Source organism: Peromyscus leucopus, chromosome 7 (assembly GCF_004664715.2).
Source record: "Peromyscus leucopus breed LL Stock chromosome 7, UCI_PerLeu_2.1, whole genome shotgun sequence".
Lineage (NCBI taxonomy): Eukaryota > Metazoa > Chordata > Mammalia > Rodentia > Cricetidae > Peromyscus > Peromyscus leucopus.
In genome coordinates this window covers 33,685,102-33,706,989 of record NC_051069.1, presented here as the reverse complement: position 1 = coordinate 33,706,989, position 21,888 = coordinate 33,685,102, and the positions used below count along the sequence as shown (strand labels likewise).

At 38.6% G+C, this 21,888-nt stretch overlaps 2 protein-coding genes across 2 annotated transcripts; one reads left to right on the top strand and one right to left on the bottom strand.

Moving 5' to 3' along the window:
- The first annotated feature begins 5,306 nt into the window (after positions 1-5,306).
- LOC114691262 (putative olfactory receptor 10D4) lies at positions 5,307-6,245 on the top strand. Its single transcript, XM_028866523.1, has one exon. It carries the CDS (start codon positions 5,310-5,312, stop codon positions 6,243-6,245), a length of 936 nt encoding a protein of 311 aa, XP_028722356.1. The 5' UTR covers positions 5,307-5,309.
- A 14,521-nt stretch (positions 6,246-20,766) lies between these two features.
- Positions 20,767-21,684, bottom strand: LOC114691264 (olfactory receptor 148-like). Its single transcript, XM_028866524.1, has one exon. The coding sequence runs from the start codon at positions 21,682-21,684 to the stop codon at positions 20,767-20,769; it is 918 nt and encodes a 305-aa protein (XP_028722357.1).
- Positions 21,685-21,888: the final 204 nt, after the last annotated feature.

Below are 21,888 nucleotides of genomic sequence, written 5' to 3'. Positions count from 1 at the left end.
ATTCACACCATATAGAAGGACGATCCCCTAGCTGTAGCAGGAATCTTAAAAGTTCTTATTAATAAAATCAAATCTGAGGCGAGTTATTGGGGTCCATGCTGGTAGATCAGAGAGCCAGAACAAGCCACAGCTATCTCACCTCACCGGATCCTCAGCTGGTCTTGTCTCCTCAGACTGGAGGCTTCTGAGTCCTCATCCCAATGGCTTTCAGCTGAATTGCTGCTCGAAAGCCTGAAGCTTAACCAGCCACATGCTTAACCAGCCAAATTCCTCTAGTTTCTGGTCCTCACGCCTTATATATCTTTTTGGTTTCTACCACCACTCCCTGGGATTAAAGGCTGGCTTTCTGGGATTAAAGGCATGTCACCATGCTTGGCTATTTCCAATGTGGCCTTGAACTCACAGAGATCCAGAGGGATTTCTATCTCTGGAATGCTAGGATTAAAGGTGTGAGTGCCACCATTTTCTAGCCTTTGTATCTAGTGGCTGTCTGTTCTCTGACCCCAGATATTTTTATTAGAGTACACAATATTTTGGTGGACACAATACCACCACATCTCCTCTCTTTTTGTCTAAAATTAAAAAAGCTTATAACTAATACAAGAAAAACTATCTTCAATAAGTATATGCAATATACAGTCAAGATTACATTAACAATGTCTAGTCCATTAACATTTGACAGATCTAGACAAAAAACTCCATTATATGTATTAACAATGTCCAGTCCAGTAACATCTGATAAACTCAGACCAAAAAATTTTCATTACTTATCTTATTTAAAACAAGTAGTTCCTTTTTAAAAGTAGATTCCATAATCTCCCTTTTTATCTTGTCATATCCATATTTTCTCTTTTTTCTTTTCATAATAGATTCAGTAGTCTACCTTTTGTTATTTTTATATCTTCCCCTTTTTCTTCAATGTAGATTCAATGATCTACCTATTTATCCTATTATTTCTTTATCTTTTTTCTCAGAGTAGATTCGATGATCTATCTCATATCTATATTCTCTTTTTATCTTTTTTCTCAGAGTAGATTCAATGATCTATCTCATATCTATATTCTCTTTTTCTTTTTGCTTTCTAGGGGTGAAGATATCTTTAGGGAATCTTGAAAAGAAAATTTTTGGGTTAATCATCAAGTCCTGTATCATTTGTCCAATCTCTGCATAATAGGAAAGTTCAGGGCTTGTTTCAAGTCCTTGTTCGAGTAGTCTGTCAGGCTGGATCATCTCAACTAGTCCTCTCGAAATTGTCCTGACCAGTTTGTAGTCCAAAGTCGATTTTTCCATGGTGTTAATCGGCTTAATGGCTTTATCATAGTCCATGTGGAATCATCGTTGTAGGATCCTGTCATCTTTTTGAAGATTTCAAAGTCACTGTTAGGCATGGTCATGGTTTCCTGCAGACTTTTTTTTTTTTTTTTTTGCCTCCTCTGTGGTTTGGAGCAATCATAGTCTGATAAATGTCTGTCTCTCGGAACCATGAACATTCTTCCCTAGAACAGAAAATCTTCACAACAATTTCTCCCCACCATTTGTCTTGCCAAACTTTTCCAAACTGACCTTTGCCGATGCTTTCTTGTAACACGATGGTCCTGGCAATTCTTCTCTGAACCAGCAGCAGTAAATCCTTCGTTCCAGGTAGCAGCATCACCGCAGTCACCAACACGATGAGAAGGAGCTGGCAACGTGGAGCAGTAGCCACTGCTTCCATGGTCCCACCACTGTTTGTGGCTCAGTCCAGGCCAAAGCTTCTCCCAAACCTCCTAGGCCGGCCTCACACTCGGGATCCTCCTGCCTCTGTCTCCTTCAGCAAATCCTACCGGTGTGCGCCACCACAACCGGCACTTTTTCGTGAATTCGTACCACAAACGTTGGGCGCCAGATGTAGCAGGAATCTTAAAGGTTCTTATTAATAAAATCAAACCCGAGGCCAGTTATTGGGGTCCATGCTGGTAGATCAGAGAGTCAGAACAAGCCACAGCTATCTCACCTCACCGGATCCTCAGCTGGTCTTGTCTCCTCAGACTGGAGGCTTCTGAGTCCTCATCCCAATGGCTTTCAGCTGAGTTGCTGCTCGAAAGCCTGAAGCTTAACCAGCCACATGCTTAACCAGCCAAATTCCTCTAGTTTCTGGTCCTCACGCCTTATATATCTTTTTGGTTTCTGCCACCACTCCCTGGGATTAAAGGCTGGCTTTCTGGGATTAAAGGCATGTCACCATGCTTGGCTATTTCCAATGTGGCCTTGAACTCACAGAGATCCAGAGGGATTTCTATCTCTGGAATGCTAGGATTAAAGGTGTGAGTGCCACCATTTTCTAGCCTTTGTATCTAGTGGCTGTCTGTTCTCTGACCCCAGATATTTTTATTAGAGTACACAATATTTTGGTGGACACAATACCACCACACCTAGCAATTCTGGAAAGTCTACATTTGTGATCCTATTCCCTCACACTCCTAAGAAACTGAAAATAGAAGCTTGTAGAATATTTTTACCCTGTATGAATATATGACACTGTAATTGGTTTAATAAAGAATCTGACCAGCCAGCAATTGGACAGGATAAGGTTAGGAGGAGAGCCAATCAGAGAATGCTGGGAAGAAGAATGGTGGAGCCAAAGGAACAGCAAGCAGACACAGAGGGAAGCAAGATGGACATGTCATACTGAGAAAAGATAATATATATATATATATATATATATATATATATATATATATATATATACTTATATATAGTATATATAAAGTATCAATATATATATATATATTGAAAATGAAAGAGTGAGCTAGAAACAAGCCTGAGCTATTAGAAGAGCATTTATAATTATTATTATTAAGCCTCTGTATGGTTACTTGGGAGTGGATTGTGGTACAGAAACTTCCGCCTACAGAGACTATGATATTCAGGCCCAGCTCCTAAATTCTTTAAGTATGTTGAGTTCCTTTCCATCATGCACAGTGTACATGCCAGTGCCTCACCTGGGAAACTGCTTTGTCCTTCCCTACCCTGTCTGCTGATTCACACTGCAGGTCCCAGCTAAGAAAACATTTTCAGAGAAAGCACTTCTCCCACCTTCAGAGAACCCTACCTCACCATATAGGTCAGTATGTGACAAATAGAATTTCAGAATTATCAGCTTGGAAAATCTTTAGTCACAAGTTAAGTATGTGAGAAAAATATTGAGGTTTCAAGTGAACATTATTGAACAGTATTAGTCCATAAGAATATTCACAAAAGATGCTGAAATACTCCCCCCCTACACCACCACCACCACATAATTAAAGCAAGGAGTTAATGAGATACATTCTCAATAAGACTCCTTCCTCTGGGGATTGATACCCAAAGGATCATCACTATTATTTAAAATCTCTTGTCTTGTGAATTATCGCAGTTCCTGAGACCAAACAGGAAACTGTGGTACAGAAACTGCCAGGGAGCTGAAGCATACTTAGATGTGTGGAATTCTACTGGAAACTGATATAATGAGGAGGAAGCATTATCAATTCCAGTTTACAGACTGAAGGATGGTGAGGCTCCTTCCTTCTGCTGGAGGTACACAGGAAAAGAGTGCTCAATCCATCACACTAGGCTTCCTATTGGCTCAGTAAGTGCCCAAATGTCTCCTTCACCTTTATCAGAGTACTCAGTCATCTAGTCACTAAAGACATATTATGGGGGTAGAGGAGAGCACACAGAATTTTAGGTAATAGATTTTCTGAGTTAACCTGTAATTTAAGGATTATACTGTATTGGAAAACTGAAAAACTATGAAAGTATCAGAAAATTTCAAAATATGACAACTCAAAAGGAGTGTTTTCTGTGCCCACCCTTCTCTTTAACACAAATATGTATCCAGAACTAGACTTTGCAGCCTGATATAGTAGCAACAGTAGCTTCTTTGTTCCACATAGAATGCTAAAGTCTTTCTTTTAGGTAGCCTCTCTTTCTTGTCCCTCATGCCCAAGGAAATAATCTGGAACATCAGTATATCTACTGTATGAGTGACTTCAAAAAACATGAATAGATAGTTAAGGGAAGTTGACAACTGATGATACATTCTTATGTTCACAGATGAACCTATGAAATTCGAATCACCTTTCTTCGTTAAAAGCAGAAAAGGTTCATACCTTTTTAAATATCTGTGACTTCATTGTTTGCATTACGGTCTTTCTGCATCCTGTTTCTTCCATATTATTGGGCAATAAAGTGCTGTTTGGGTTGCTTTTTTGAGCCTCACATAATTATATCTGACATATGTGACTAATACCCTTAAAAAATTAACACAATATGAATTGTGAGGTTTGGACTTCAGTGTTTGTATGTGCATGTGTCTCTGTGTATATGTCTCTATGTCTGTGTGTACATCTGTGTGTTCATGTGTGTATGTGTGAGGTGTATATTATGTTTACAAGAAACAGAAGTAGGTGAAGCTGTGCTATTATAAAAGTAACTCTGGGGACTTCAGTCACTGTGCTCAACTTTCCTTCCTACAATCCAAAGAATTTTCCCATGTAAATCTTCGTTTTGTTCACAGATTTGTTCACAAATCTTCATTTTTCACAAAAACAGTAAGCAAACATTCATGCTGCTGTGTAAGAAAAATTTAGTGTATTCATTCAGCTTCCAGCTCCAGTTATGTTCAGATTTTGATTTTAAAATCACAAGGTATATCTTTTGCTGTTGTAATTTTTGTCACAAATGCTGTTGGTTCCTATTCTCTTTACCTGTAGTTCCAGAACCCAGGTACAAATGTGATTGGAAGCAAAACTTTTTACTAATTAAAATTTTCCTTAGAAAATTTCAAAACTGTAAATAATGCATTATTTCTCATCCCCATGATTATTTCTCATCTCATGATTATTCTCATCTCCAACTTTTTCTTATCCTTTTATACCCCTAACCTTTCCCCCATCTTCCCTGCAACTTTAATTCTAATGTATTTTTCTTTATTTTAGAATCACGAGCATCTGGAATGATGGAATGGACCCATTTATATGAATAAGGGAAGATAGGCAATTACCCTTGGAAGTTACATTCTGGGTGAGATTGTTAAGACACCATCTGCAACTGCTCTGGAAGTTAACTTCTGAGTAACAATATTAGAAAGACCATCTGCAACCAGGTGCCTAACTGAAGAAAAATACTACATCAGCAGGGAAAGCAATTGTGCCTAGAACATCTCTCTATAAATACCAGTATCTTTTTCTCTTCCACCCTGGTGAATTAAACTCATCTAATCCACATACATATAAATTTTACCAAGAATTTCTTTCCATAGACTTCCAGGAGCTTATTCTTCCATAAACATGACAAACCACACCATGGTGACGGAATTCACTTTGCTGGGCATCCCTGAGACAGCAGGCCTGGAGAAGGTCCTGCTCTTCCTGTTCTCAGCACTGTATGCCTGTGCCCTCCTGGGAAACTTGCTCATCCTTACTGCAGTCATCTCTTCCCAGCGACTCCACACACCCATGTACTTTTTCTTGGGAAACCTCTCTATCTTTGACTTGGGTTTCTGTTCCACAACAGCTCCAAAGATGTTGTCATATCTTTCAGGACAGGGTAGAGGGATCTCTTTCCAGGGTTGTGTTGTACAACACTTCTTCTATCATTGTCTGGGTTGCACAGAATGCTTCCTGTACACGGTGATGGCCTATGATCGCTTTGTTGCCATTTGCTTCCCTTTGAGATACACGGTCATCATGAACCACAGAGTGTGCTGTGTCTTGGCCACAGGGACCTGGATGAGCGGCTGTGTGCACTCCATTATCCTAACGTCCCTCACTTTCCAGTTGCCCTACTGTGGCCCCAGTGAGGTGGGTTATTACTTCTGTGACATGCCTGCAGTGTTACCACTAGCCTGTGAGGACCCCTCTCTAGCACAGAGGGTGGGGTTTACAAACGTTGGTCTTTTATCTCTCATTTGTTTTTTCCTAATCCTTGTGTCTTACACTCGAATCGGAATCTCTATCTCAAAAATCCGCTCAACAGAAGGCAGGCAGAGAGCCTTCTCCACCTGCAGTGCCCACCTCACTGCCATTGTCTGTGCCTATGGACCAGTCATCATCATCTACCTGCAGCCCAACCCCAGCCCATTGTTTGGTGCTATAATTCAGATTTTGAACAATCTTGTGACACCCACACTCAATCCATTGATCTACAGCTTGAGAAATAAGGATGTGAAAGCAGCCCTGAGACACATATTTCTTAAGAAAACTCAACATCTGGAAAGTAAATAAAAATGTCTAAGTCTTTGCTTAACAAAGTTTGAGTCAACATTTAATAGGTCAGATTTTCATCTACAACATCTTTCACAAGAAAAATTGACAGATATAACTTCTAAGGCATATTGAAATGAAATGTACATTACATAAATTTACTGCTTTCTTCTTCTTCTTCTTTTTTTTTTTTTTTTTTTTTTTTTTTTTGGAATTCTCCCAACAGTCAAGTTTGATCATCATGGGAACACATATAACTCTCCCAGGATCTACTCTTTTTGTTTTTCCTTTTATTTTACTTTACAATACCATTCAGTTCTACATATCAGTCATGGGATCCCCTGTTCTCCCCCCTCTCACCCCCTCCCCTTACCCCCAGCCCACCCCCACTCCCACCTTCTCCAGGACAAAGCCTCCCCCGAGGACTGCGATCAACTTGGTAGACTCAGTCCAGGCAGGTCCAGTCCCTTCCTCCCAGACTGAGCCAAGTGTCCCTGCATAAGCTCCAGGTTTCAAACAGCCAACTCATGCAATGAGCACAGGACTTGGTCCCACTGCCTAGTTGCCTCCCAAACAGATCAAGCCAATCAACTGTCTCACCTATTCAGAGGGCCTGATCCAGCTGGGGGCCCCTCAGCCTTTGGTTCATAGTTCATGTGTTTCCATTCGTTTGGCTATTTTTTTTCAATAATTGAGTAAAACTGAAATTTATTATAAGCCATGGTCGTCTTAGGGACCTCCATGCTATATATATAGCCTCCATGGTTCTATGGGTTGTGGTCTGATTGTTCTTTATTTTATATCTAGAATCCACTTATGAGTGAGTACATACCATGACTGTCTTTCTGGGTTTGGGTTACCTCACTCAGGATGATTTTTTTCTAGTTCCATCCATTTGCCTGCAAATTTCATGCTTTCATTGTTTTTCTCTGCTGAGTAGTACTCCATTGTGTATATGTACCACATTTTTTTCATCCATTCTTCCGTTGACGGGCATCTAGGTTGTTTCCAGGTTCTGGCTATTACAAATAGTACTGCTATGAACATAGCTGAGCATGTATCTTTATGGTATGAATCAGCATTCCTTGGGTATATGCCCAAGAGTGGGACGCTTTCTTCTTTGTTTGAAGATATATATTCATTTTATGTTTCCTTATGTTTTATAATGAAATATAAGTGATAAAGTCTCTTAGCAGATCCTGTGTTGATTTTTATGTTGTATGAATTCTCTCCAAGCACTGATATTCTCTCAAGTATTTGTTACTCATCTAACTCTTTAAAAGGATTGAGACATATTTACTCCCTCAAATAGACTAAACCAGAATTTTTTATCCTTTCTAAAATAGAAAGTTAAGCTCAATTTTCTACCAGAGACTGATAAATTCAAACTAATTAAGTTATATTTAAAGTGAGCTCTACCAAGCACACAGTCTTGCATGATTTCAAACTTATTCCCTGTGCACATCTTCTGGGACTGAGAGATGTGTGTTGTTCTGTAATTGTGCCCCTCAAAAGGCACAAATGTGGATTATTTCTCAAGAGGTGGTCAATAAATTCCCTTTGTTGTTTTAAAATTTATTTAAATCAGACAAAAGGCCAATTAAATTGAAATACATTCATGCATTTTATGTATCTCAATCAGGTAGCTGCAGTAAACTTTGAAAGGGATAACATATAACATGTGTTTCTTCCCTTTTTATAGTAACATCTACAATGAATTTACCTTTCTCTAACCTCTACACTCCAAAATGCCAAGAAATAAATAGATTTGTTTCATTTGTAGAACCTAGTTAAATTTCTAATGAATGTACTCTTCCTCTTATCTTGGTTTTAGTTTTCTCTTAGTTTTTATATCTTCCTGATATCCAGGGCTATTCTTGAATTCTATATTCATTCCTATTTTGAAAAATGAATGATTAGATTATAGAGAAGGAGAGAAGAAAGAAGAAAGAAAAAATCTAGCTACATTGTAGAAGAAAATTAGCACTGCATAATGGAACGATTAGTGTGTGTCTTTTTCATTAAGTCTCTGAGAAGCGGCATGGGAAGGTGAGGTCTTCCACAATTAGAAATTATAAATCAAAAGAACAAACCTGTAAGTGTGGGCAACTCAGTTAGAAAATATTCAAATACCCCAGAGACAGTATGTTCCAATAATCAGGGCACTATGATGGGCTGTCTAGGGATCTTTGAGATAAAATACTGTAGATATCAGTCACTATTGCTAGAAATCAAAAAGACATTAGTATAACACAAGAATCTTAGGTCCTTTCAGACAGCCAATATTAATTTGAAATATTAAACATACTAATGTTAAAGAGTCAAATGTAACCCACATCTTTATACTCCCTCTGTGTTCAACATAAACATTGAAACTGGAATAGCTACCCATTTCATCAGGAGGTTATGGTGTCAAACATTCTGCATCTCAGGAACCACTACAGTCAGACCTATCTCCTTCCTCTGCACTTGCCTTCTGGACAGAATGCCAAAAGGGACGTGTTTTACAACCTTGTCTCACTTCCTCACTTTTACTACTTTTGGCACATTTATTCTCCCTCTTCTCTCTCTCTCTCTCTCTCTCTCTCTCTCTCTCTCTCTCTCTCTCTCTCTCTCTCTCTCTCTCTCCCTCTCTCTCTCTCACGTAGTAAATTGTAGTCTTAGCAGTTGCTGTCTTTTCCATAATAGCTTTGTGGTAAAGTTCGCGGTCTAAGAATTTGTACACTAAAATTTATTTGGTTCAGATTACCAAGGATGGACTCCATTCTTACAGTTTTCACAGTTTTCAGGACACTATTCACTCATCAGCAAAGTTCCAATTCTGACAGGGAAACGTATGAGTTATTATGATGCTACGCACCACAGCTGACCATGACATAGTATTGGCATTTAAAAATCTACACAAAAAATATGGAAAAGGTACTATATATGTACTATACAGGATCCATATACGTTTTACTCATTCTCAAAATGTTACAATGTTTACTTTCTTCATAGCACTGTGTATATGTGTGTGTACAGTGTACAATCATGATGTGTTCTTGCCATTATGTAAACTCTAGAGTCATTTGTTCACTACTTATGAAGATGTCATTGATTTAATATGTTATCTGAAGAAAATTACTTTACCAGAAAGGTATTTATTCCACTTTCCACATTAAAAATGATAGTTTTTGAAGCCAGGGGTATATGGTGATTATTTCAATGGCTGTTAAGCCTACACATGTTTGCCAAATCATTGAAAGGTGCTTCACAACCAAAGTTGAACACATCCTCTAATAGAACCCTTGTAAGCAAAGAATAAAATAGTTCAAAGGTGAAGTTAATACACTGATCCCTCACAATTTAGATGTGCCTATCTTATATGTGCCCAAAATATTTACTGTAACTTTTAACTGAAGAGGATCATCCAGTGTAGGGTCAATTTTACAATTAGATGCTAAGAGCTCATCTATGCTTCCTTATGGGTATATTTTAGTCATGATAAAATATGGACATTATATTTTAAAATGCTGACAACACAGTAGAGCATGTAGCCTCGGTTACTCCCTGCAGTTTTGGCATAGCTGAGAACTCAGGTGGCTTCCATTACCTTACATTGTGAGAGAGCATTAAGCTGCAGGTCCCTACCTTGAAAGAAGATCAAAATTCAGACTTTGAAGTGTGGTTTCTATTGACCACATATCATTTTTCACATAATCAGAGAACAACCATGCTAAGTCAAATGATCATGAGTGATGGACCAGGTACAATATAGTTACCAAGTAATGATGTACCTATTTAACCAATCATACTTCACTTAATTGGGTTTCTACTGAGGACTACCTCTCTCCTTAAGGGCTCACTTCAATTCTTACTATCAACACAGCATTCTAACAAACTTAGTGAAGCTGATACCCACTTTGTTGAGCTGTGATCCTGACATGAGAGGAAGTGGTCATAAGAAGACAAAATCTTTCATTTAAAGAGAGACAATTCCTTTTCAGAGTGATGAAAAACGTATCAAATGAAGAAGCTTTACTTGGACTATACAGCATTTATTTCCCCTCCCAAGTCTGAAATGCTAACTCTAATTGTATATAACTGTCTCATAACTTTGGACTGATTCATCTCTTTGGGAAAATGAAAGTATAGATAGAGAAATGAATGGCAATTGGGAAATAATAATGGGAGAGGGGGATGCTTTTATTTTTCCCCTTGGAATTAAATAATTGTTGAATTAACAATCAAATAAAAATCAGTTTCTTTTTCACTTGCTTGGTGCCAGCCAGAGACAAACACTAGAACAAATAAGGTTTTTTGTTTTGTTTTGTTTTTTTAGTTTTAGTATGTAGGAGACAAGGAACAAAATAAGAAATGCCATGTAGTCTGGGTTATACACTGTGGTGTTTGCATTACTGAGGGCTCAGGGTGGTTTCCATGGCCTCACATTGTGGGAGTACAGAATTACAGAAATGACACCAACAGTGTCCAAGACAGAGGTTTCTGGGTTCCAGGGTGTAAACCTCAGCATTGAGTGCAGAGCTGTTATGATAATCTGAGAATGAATAGGTTCATATCAGATCCTTTGAACCACTTAATTTTTGTCTTATTGACACTGTTCAGTGGCAATAACTTGTATATATGTGCCACTAACAACTTCAACCTCATCAATATCAATGCTACAAGGTCATACAGCTCTCAAGATTATAAAGTCTTCATACTTTACTCTCAAGTTCTTTGGGTCCTGTTTCTACTGTGACTAATTTTCTGAACTAGGTGCTGTAGGAATAGAAAAATAATCAGTTACCCAGAATTCTCAGAGGCTCACCTCAAAGATCCCATCTTCCATCTCTGTCCTTATCTATGCTCTTGGGCCACTTGCATTACTTGTCTTTCCATATCTGTGATCACAGTGCTGACAGCACAAATTAAGGTGGGTGGTCAATTTGAGCTTATAGTTACAGAGTCTTCATCGCAAGGTCACTTGATTCTGGGTGTCTGGGCCTGTAATGTAACCATGAATAAACCCTGTTGCCAGGAATATGTGGTAGAAGGTATTCACTTCATGATGGGCAGAGAGCAGAAGTAGAGAATGACAGGGCTTGTGACAAGATCCAAGCCTTAAAACATGTCCCAGTGAACTACTTCCTCAAAAGAGTCGCACATCTGAACGTTTCCATCGTGAGTGATAATGTTAATGTATGAGACAACATATTCGAAATTTGACCCTTGCACTCAATGTCTCATACCCATCTAATAATTCCAAGACCACTTATTTTCTCTCCACCATTTTCCTTTTTTTTTTGTTTTGTTGTATTATTTCTTTTGACTTTTCCTTTCTCTTTTAAAATTGAAAATAGATTCTTTTCTCATATAATACATCTTGACCATAATTTTCCCTCCCTCCACATCTCACAGCTCCCCTCCAGTTTCACCATTGGTCAAAAGGTCAATCCCCTGCCACCATCTGTGTCTAGGCTCCAGGAAGTGAGCCCCATGTAAATTCAAAGTGGCAGAGTTACATTGGACCATATCATAAGGTAAACATTCTAATTCCCAAATGAAGGAATGGGAGGACACAAGGACATGAAAGAAGAATTAAAATGAATAAAGACTTAAACTCAGCAGGCAAACACTAAATCCTGTAGCTTTATGCCCAGCATGTAGGGATCTCACTGCTCTAATATTAGCTCCAATGGGCTTAGGTAGCACTGTGCATTTGATCTTGCCATTTTCAGTCTACATGGATGATTTTTCTTTTTTTTCTTTAAGAATTTTTTTATTCATTTTACATACCAACCACAGATCCCCCTCTGATCCCGTCTCCACTCTCCATCTCCAGCCTTCTGCCTTCAACCCACCCTCCCATCCCCTCCACCAACAGACTCCCATGCAAGGCGTGGTACATTCAATTGAGGAAGGTCAAGCCCCTCCCTGCTGCATCAAGGCTGAGCAAGGTGTCCCACTATAGGTAATGGGCTCCAGAAAGCCAGGTCATGCACCAGGGATAGATCCTGATCACACTGCCAGGGGCCCCTCAAACAGACCAATCTACACAACTGTCTCCCATATACAGAGGGCTTAGTCCAGTCCTATTCAGGTTCCACAGCTGGTGGTCTGAAGTTCGTGAATTCCTACGAGCTTGGTTCAGTTGTCTCTGTAGATTTCTCCATCATGATCTTGGCCACCCCTTGCTCATAGAATGCCTCTTCTCTCTCTTCAACTGAACTCCCAGAGTTCTGTTTGGTGTTCGACTGTGAATCTCTGTATCTGCTTCCATCAGTTACTGGATGAAGGCTCTATGATGACAGTTAGAGTATTCACCTATCTGATTAACGGGGTAGGCCAGTTCAGGCACTCTCCACTATTGCTAGTCTAATCTGGGGTCGTCCTTGTGGATTCCTGGGAATTTTGCTAGCACCAGGTTTCCCCCTAACCCCATAATGTCTTCCTCTATCAAGATATCTCTTTCATTGCTCTCCCACTCTGTCTCTCCCCCAGCTCAACCATCCTGTTCCCTCATGTTCTCATTCCCTACCCCCCTTCCCTCTATTGCCCCCCATTCCCAGTTTACTAATGGAAATCTCATCTACTTCCCCTTCCCAAGGTGATCCATGCGTCCCTCTTAGGGTCTTCCTTGTTTCCTAGCTTCTCTAGAGCTGTGGGTTGCAGTCTGGTTATTCTTTGCTTTATATCTAGAAATGGATTATTTCTTAAGCTGGCTTCACTAGTTCCTGTTAATTTCATTGAGAAATGGTTCATATTCTTAACTTATCGAACATCTCAAGATCTCCCTTCTTGCTTAGCTTTGACCAGTAGAGCTTTGTGAATCACCCTGCTATGGAATGCCTGCAAAGACTGCAACCCACTGGCCTCAATGACTTCCTTTTTAATCTTGGTGGAAGCCTCCAGGTCTGCGCAATCTGCATTTTGTATGTCTGCAAATTCACTTAATTTTGCAAGAAGTAGTTAAGTACCAACCCCCTATGTATTGTTGGTATATTTCTATTGGTCAAAAACAGAATAGTGTGTAACTCAGTACTGTCCAATAAGATGTAAACAACATCGATGGAAGGAGATTTAGGGTTGGAAGAATGTAAAGCCATATGCACTGTTTACTGTGTTAAAAATGTGTTTCTATCTCATTATTAGGCCAGATAACTGAACTTTATTCATAATTATTAAGTCTAAAACACAAGTCCCCCCAAAATGGATGTTAACTGTTAACATATTAGATTGTGAATAATTCAAAGTAAGTATTGATCATTTATTATAGACAATATTTAAGATGTAGCAAACATCAGTGCACAAAATTAGCATGTACCCAACCTTAAGAAATGTACACCAAAAGGAATAAATGTACCTTTGAGGAAAGCCTAGATAGCATGACATCAATGCTTTAAATTTCAAACTTATGACAAAACAAGAAAACGGGAGTATTTGGGCTTCTATCTCCAAGAGAGAATGAAGTATCTATCTTTGGATTCTTTTTGGAATATGACAGCCATGTGAACCATCTGACCCTTTCAGTATCATATTGATTAAAATTGAACTCTAAACCCAGATCCAAGGTTTTTGTGCTGCAGGAAGCTATGCAACCTTCTGTGCATCCTAACAGTGCTGACAGCTTCATCTCCTTATCCTCCTGTTAACTCTGCCTGGATATATATATATATATATATATATATATATATATATATATAGAGAGAGAGAGAGAGAGAGAGAGAGAGATAGGTATATGTGTGTGTATATATATGTATATATACATATATATATACATATATATATATATAACCAAGAGGTTTCTCTTAGAATTATTGCAGAAACAAAATATGATTATTATTTTTCTTGGAATATTACTAAATTCTTGGGCATCCTTTGGCTTTGTAATGTTTAACTAGACTTTGTGTATTATGAAATCTATGTTTCTGCTTTCGGGAAAGTGGAAATTAACTTAAAGTACCCATGTTGAGCCATGGAATTGGTAAGTAGGAAAAGAGCCTCAAAAACTAGCAACAGGGAATCATAACAACAAGTAAGGCATGATAACATTATATTAAGGCAGGGCTTCTCAACAGGTGGGTTGTGACCCCTTTGGGGCTCGAATGATCCATTCACAAGTGTTGTCTAAGACCAGCCAGAAACACATATATTTACATTGTGATTCATAACAGCAATAAAATTACAATTTTGAAGTAGCATTGAAAATAATTTTATGTCTGGGTCTCACCACAACATGAGGACAATATTGAAGGGTCACAGCATTAGGAAGGTTGAGAATCACTGTTATTGTGGTCAATATGAAATTGTAGAGAAAGGAATTTTGGGCTTACATTTTAACAAATAATCAGAGGATAATTCATATTTACTTATTAATTAACTGTCAGAATTCATACACTTACAATTTAATGAAATTGGCATAATATTTCTCAGCATATTTTACCATGTTTTATTTATTTTTCATTTTGTTGCATTGCGCTACGGTAAATGTCATGGCCAGACAGATTTAATATAAGTGACAAATGCACTTTTGGCTGTGCTTGAAGTATTTACTTGATAATCTGTTTATGTTCTTTTGTGGAATGAAATCAATAGGATGACTGGCTGACTGATTCAGGAACCTTCCCTGTGGTTGCCTGGCAACAAGTTGTTGTGTGGTGCATTATGCCAATAGAATAAGAGCACGAGCTGGGATGCTGCTGAGAGGAAGCAAGGTAAAATATTTTCTTTCATTTATCGTCTACCTTTATTTTCTGTAAGACTAACATTTTATTCTTTCAAGTCCCCCATAGATACTGAAGTCTATTTAGTTTTAACAGTCAGAGGCGAGTAAGCCAGCAAAAACATGGTTTGGTTAAGTCCCTCAGCACAAATGATTCTCATCAGTTTCATAATGTTCCACCAAGTTAAAGCAAATAGCCTTCAAGTTCCTTTTTTTTTTTTCCTGAAAGCTGAAATGCAGAGGACTTATACCGTCCCTTCCTGGGATTACATTAAAAAACAAACCACTGGTGGTGAGAAGAGACTCTCAGACCAGCAGAGCTAGCTGCTTACAAGTCCCTGCATCTTTCCTGGGTCGCTATCCAGGCTGGGATGGGCTTCTCTGTGATGCAGCTGCCTTTAAGTCATGCAAGCTTCTGTAAGTGACTGCTCATGCATCCTACTCCTAGTAATCCCATCAACTCATTGGATATGCATGCTGGCCTTCAGTTATCTTTTAGGACTAACATCAGGTTATATTTCTCATTAACAGTATTATATTGTGGCCATGTCTCGAGACCCCTGAGCAAGACCACCACAGAGCCGAAATCCAATGCAAAACACACTGGGGTTTATAGGTAACAGGCAAGCTGGGGCTTGGTCCTCCTCCAGCAACCGACACAGCGGGTGGAGGAGAACGGCCCTGAGCTCTCAGGGTGAGGCGTTTTAAGAGGGAAAAAACCACAGGTATGGTGGTACAAGCCTTAGCATCATTCGATTCGGTGAGGGTATGTAACCTTAGAATTTACTGGTTGGAGGTTACAGTTATCATTTTGGGCAGGCCTGAGCAAGTCCTTGAGCTGCCATGGAGGCTGGCTGGCCTTGCACATTCACATTGACCCATGCACGTAGTTCTAAGTTGGTAAGGGCTCACACACAGTAAACAACTGGCAGAACCTTGAACAGTCAGGGTACACACAGAAAGGGAACTACTGCAAGGACTGTGTCTTTTGTTCATGGCCCTCCCAGAAACTGCTCGCTCAAGTCTCAGGAAACTGAAATTGAGGCCTGATCTCTGAGAAAAGACCGAGCAGCCTGTTATGGCATCTGCTTGGTCCTTTCAATTTCATGAACTTCAGATGCTATATGACTCTTCAGTGCCCTCTGTAGTGCTATACAACACTCAGTGCCCTCTGTGGAGTGGACAGCACTTGTTTTGTGCTACCATGGTATGTAAACACACAGCTCTGAAGGCATTTCTATTCACCGACATAGGAGTGAAACCAACTGACTTTGGTTTCTTAGCCACTCTTTGTCACCTTCAAATAATGTTTGAGAAGGCTCCATTTATCTCTCTCATATACTCTCCTCACATAGTGTGTGTGTCAGAGAGGTTGACCACTCCTTCATGAGATTTAAAAAAATCAAAATGGAGAAGTGATAGTTGGAGTCCCACAGTCGTATTCACTGTGTCTGCCACTGGTCTGTTCCTTCAAATTCCTGGGCTTCAATTTCCTCCCTTTCTGTTTTGAAGAGCAATACTTCTTCATGTGGTTGCTAGAAGGATTCAGTGTTATTCATTAAGCTAATGAGCAGCAATTGGAATGATGCCTCAAAGAACTAAAAAGTCATTTGGGAGATTTGTATACAATCCCAACAATCATTCCCAGCTATGTTATCAAACTAGTGATGATCTGAAAATATTAAGCACTTAGCACAATGCCTTCACATAGTGGATATTGAAGAAATATTCAATATACTCTAGAACTTTGTCATTAATGGAGAGCAGAGTTAATTCACAATATTAATTAACTTTTATGCTCAAGGATTTAATCTCCTTTTTCAGAGATATAAAAAAAATCTAAAACATTTCTTGTCCTGACAGAAAAGAAATGAGCATAGGCTAATTAAACAGTTCAGGAACCAGTTTCCCCAGAGTCAACTGAAAGTAATTTTGCCTGGGAATCATTATTGGGTTTTGTCAAAGATTTAGTCATTTTTACTATTAACCAATATTATAAGAAGAACTAACAAATCAATCTGTCCATCACTCCTGTAAATATGGAAAAAGTTACTGAGAGGAATTTTTTAACTGGACATCCAGACATTTGGAAAGACTTGCTTCACCTATAGCAAAAGGAGGCAGAACCTGAGTATTATCCAAATTGAAATGAGTTGTTTGGTAAAGGAGATTTCTGCTTCAGGTATCCTAACATGGCACTTCCTGGATAACACATGTTTGCCTGAAACAGCATTCTATGTTCTAAATAATATTTAAAGATTTTATTTACTTACTTATCAATATTTATATATGCATGTAGTGGGCTCATGTGCTACATGTGTGCATGTGTAAATAATTCCAATGGTAGGAGACAGTGAAGCCTATGTGTGACAAAGCTTAGGAATCACCAGAGCATTTGATTATACAAAGTTCCGGTGGTCATTTCAATGACATGGTCTATTATGAGAGTAAGGCTACTTTGCCATAGTTCTATCAATGTTGAAGTTTTGTATATCATACTAGAAAGAAAATATGGAGAGTTAACTGTAGCTATGGTGGAAACTAACTAAAACAATCCTGTGCAATAAAAGAACTTCTGGAGGTATCACCATTCATTATTTCAAGATCTACTACAGAGCTATAATAATAAAAACTGCATGGTATTGGCATAAAAACAAACAGGTGGATTAATGGAATTAAATCAAAGACCCAGATGCAAATCCAAACACCTATGGAAATCTAATTTTCGACAAAGAATCCATATTATACAATAGAAAAGAGAAAGCATCTTCAACAAATGGTGCTGGCATAATTGGATGTGGAAGAATACAAATAGATTCATATGTATCACCCTGCAGAAAATTCATGTCCAAGTGGATCAAACACCTCAACACAAATCCAGATACAGTGAACTTGATAGAAGAGAAAGTGGTAAATAGCCTTGAACTCATTGGCTCAGGTAACAACTTCCTGAATAGAACACCAATAATACAGATAAATAATAAATGAGACCTCGTGAAACTGAAAAGCTTCTGTAAGGCAAAGGACACCATCAATAGCACAAAATGGCAGCCTACAGAATGGGGAAAGATCTTCACCAACCCCACATCAGACACACGGCTGATTTCTAAAATATGTAAAGAACTCAAGAAACTAGACATCAATAAACCAAATAATCCAATTTACAAATGGAGTACAGATCTAAATAGAGAATTCTCAACAGAAGAATCTCAAATGGTTAAGAAACACTTAAAGAGATGTTCAACATCCTTAGCCATCAGGGAAATGCAAATCTAAGTCACTCTGAGATTCTATCTTATACCTGTCAGAATGGCTAAGATCAAAAACACAAATGACAGCTCATGCTGGAGAGGATGTGGAGCAAGGGAAACACTCTTCCATTGCTGGTGGGAGTACAAACTTGTACAGTCACTTTAGAAATCAGTATGGAGGTTTCTCAGAAAGTTAGGAATTGATCTACCTCAAGACTCAGCTATACCACTCTTGAACATAGACCCAAATAATGCTTAATTACACCACAAGGACACTTGCTCAACTATGTTCTTAATAGTTGACCTTTATATATAATAGCCAGATACTAGAATCAACCTAGGTGTCCCCTAACCGAAGACTAGATAAAGAAAGTGTGGTACATCTGTTAAAAACAATGGCATAATGAAATTTGAAAGCAAATGGAGGGAATTAGAAAAAAATCATTCTGAGTGAGGTAACCCAGATCCAGAAAGTAAAACATTAAGTATGTACTCACTTATAAGTGGGTACTATCTGTAAAGTAAAGGATAACCATGCTACAATCCACAGACCCAGAGAGGCTATGTAACAAGGAGGGCTCAAGGGGCGTACTTGGATCTCCCTGGGATATAGAAGGGGAAATAGAAGACATATATTCTAGTCTTATTTAGATATTTATATATGTTTTCATTTGGGTATATTGGTGTTTTCTTGCTGAAACATTAAATCATTTCCTATTCTGTCACAATAACTATGCACATCTATCACAATTTGAGTTGTTAAATGGTATCTAGTAATTCATTCAATAAGTCTTAATTAGTCATGTCCTTTGGATATCTGTCTATAAAAGTATTGTTGAACATCTCAACCTTTCCAGATGCCATGACACCGTGGTTTCTCTCACCAGAATCCAACCATCATAACAACAAATGTAGTCTAGGATATATATATATATATATATATATATATATATATATATATATATATGTAACCACAAAACATAGAACTAAGATTTTCTGTGGTTTAGATGATTTTCAGTCATTTTAGGAGAGATGTATAATCATTAGATTGTACCACATGACACTTTTTCTCCATGTGTGTGGGTTTCATTGTCTTCTTACTTCATTTAAGGGAAGAATATTCTCATGTTTAATACATTTTTTCTTGTTTCATATTATGATTTGAAAAATATGGAGATTTGGAAAAATAAAAACCAAGACAAATCCCACAAATGACTAAAATGTGATGAAAAAGAAAATCTGGTATAGAGTGGAATCCTCAGTAAATAGAATTTTCTTAGTTTCTTTTCTATTGCTGGGATAAAACACAATGACCAAAGCAACTTGGAAAAGAAAATGTTTTATTTGGTTTATGGTTTCAGAGTTTGTAGTCTGTGATGGATGAGCAAAGATGAGAGCTCACTCCTTGATCCACACCCATGAGGCAGGAGAGAGCACTAGGAATTATACCTCACAGCTCAGCCCCCAGTGAGAGACCTCCTCCAACAGGACCACACCCCCAATCCTTCCAAAACAGTTCCTCCAAGCAGGGACAAAGCTCAAATATATGATCCTATGGGGCTCATCCTCATTCAAACCAACACAAATATCCTTGTTTCCCACATTGGATTCTGATTTTTTTTAATGAGAAATAATTATCATCTCCATGGTAGGTAGAGACCCAGTTAGTAAAATGCTGCTTGGAGAGAAAATTAAATGAGCATAGTAATTGAACCAGTTATTCCATAGTACTGGGTGGGAAGCCTGTCCAGTGATTTAGACTGATAGTAATGTAATACACTGGCAGCATAGTGCAGGGATAAATTCATGGCAACAGATTCTATAAGAGGACTTGAGCCAATCCTGGTTTCATCTGAATATGGCACAGAGAAAATGACTATGACCTACCTACAAGTGGAGCCAAAGTAGAGCAGAATAAACAGTGACAACAGAGTCAATGTATCAACAAGGCCTGTGCCTGTAATTATTCCCAGTTATTTTCTGACCCTCTCCTTTCTGTCATAAACTTTTTGAGAGCTAACAATGAGTGGCATATTGCCAGGTGTGTTATTTAAAGAAACTTTATTCCTAAGGACTTAATAGGTGTGTGTGTGTGTGTGTGTGTGTGTGTGTGTGTGTGTGTGTATGTGTATATCCTACTTTTACTTATTTTTTAATATACTTAAGTGGGTAAAAGTGTGGAGATCAAAGATATGACTCAATAGGTAAAGTATTTGTCATCAAACATCAAGAATTTTGATGTCGACTGCATTTAAACCAAAGCTCTGGTTACTGAATTATAAACCAAACTGGTTTGGCATTTTGAAGATCTTATCATTAAAGCACTTTTAGGGATATGTAAACTTTACTTTATGGTCCACAAAGGAAAATTAAATAAGTTGGCATATGTAAAAAATATCATCTCAGTGTCTGAAGAACAGTTAGTGCTCTAGAAATATAACTTAAGGATCTATAAAATGTGAATAGGAAATGCTAGTAGGCAAAAAAGCAGAAGTGCATTCCAAGCACAACAGAAGCTTAAGTGAGGCCAGATGACACAGAGAGGAGAAAAAGAAGGGTCGAAGTTCCATAATTCATTCCTAAACAACTAAGCTAAACTGTGAAACAGTCTTCTCAAGGACCTCTTCACTTCCTTGTTCCTCAGTGAATAGATTAAAGAGTTCAGCATAGGTGAGACAATATTATTTAATATTTGCACCACAGCGCCAAGCAGGGGGTTTGGTGTGCGCTGCAGGTAGATGATGATTACAGGCCCGTAGGCACAGAGGATGGCAGTGAGGTGGGCACTGCAGGTGGAGAATGCTTTCTGCCTGCCTTCTGCTGAACGGATTCTCAGAATGGCAATCCCAATGTGTGCATAAGAGACACAAACACTGAAGAGAAGCATCAGCGCCAGAAAGCCAACGTTAATGGAACCCACCTTCTGAGCCAGTCTACTATCAGTACAGGCTAGAGGTAAAACCGCAGGAATGTCACAGAAGAAATGGTGGACATGCTTGGGCCCACAATAAGTTAACTGAAAGGTAAAGGATGTCAGGATGCTAGACTGAAGACAACCTATCAACCAGGATACTGTGACCAAACTCAGGCACACTCCAGGTTTCATGATGAGCATGTATCTCAGCGGGTGACAAATGGCAACGTAGCGATCATAGGCCATCACAGAATAGAGGCATCCTTCAGTAGAGCCCAGAAAGTGATAGAAGAAGAGCTGGGCAGCACAGCCTTTGTAAGAGATGGCTGGGCTCTGACCAGAGAGATAAAGCAGCATCTTGGGGCAGGTTACTGATGGGAACAGCATGTCAAAAATGGATAGAAGTCCCAAGAAGAAATACATAGGGGTGTGAAGAGTAGATGAAGAAACTATTGCTGTAAAGATGAGCAAGTTTCCAAGCAGGGTGAAGAAGTAGATGAATAAGAACACAACAAAGAGTAGACTCTCCAGTCCTTGTGTCTGGGGTATTCCCAGTAGGATGAATTCATCCAGTAATGTGTAATTTCCCATGGTCCAGGAATCTGTTTTGAATTTTCCTGAACATGAAAACAGGAATGAAGAGCTTGATATTAGTTATGTATTTACTGTCATAAATTTTAGTTAATTTTTCCTTAGAAATAACAATGGGTATTATTTCAAGGTTATTTATGTGCTATAAAAACATAATACCAATACAGACTTCATATCTAGAGATATATTTTCTCTCAAGCATGG

What these genes read in the sequence shown, in the direction of transcription:
- LOC114691262 (XM_028866523.1), top strand. Translation starts at nt 5,310, where the DNA reads ATGACAAACCACACCATGGTGACGGAATTCACTTTGCTGGGCATCCCT.
- LOC114691264 (XM_028866524.1), bottom strand. Translation starts at nt 21,684, where the DNA reads ATGGGAAATTACACATTACTGGATGAATTCATCCTACTGGGAATACCC.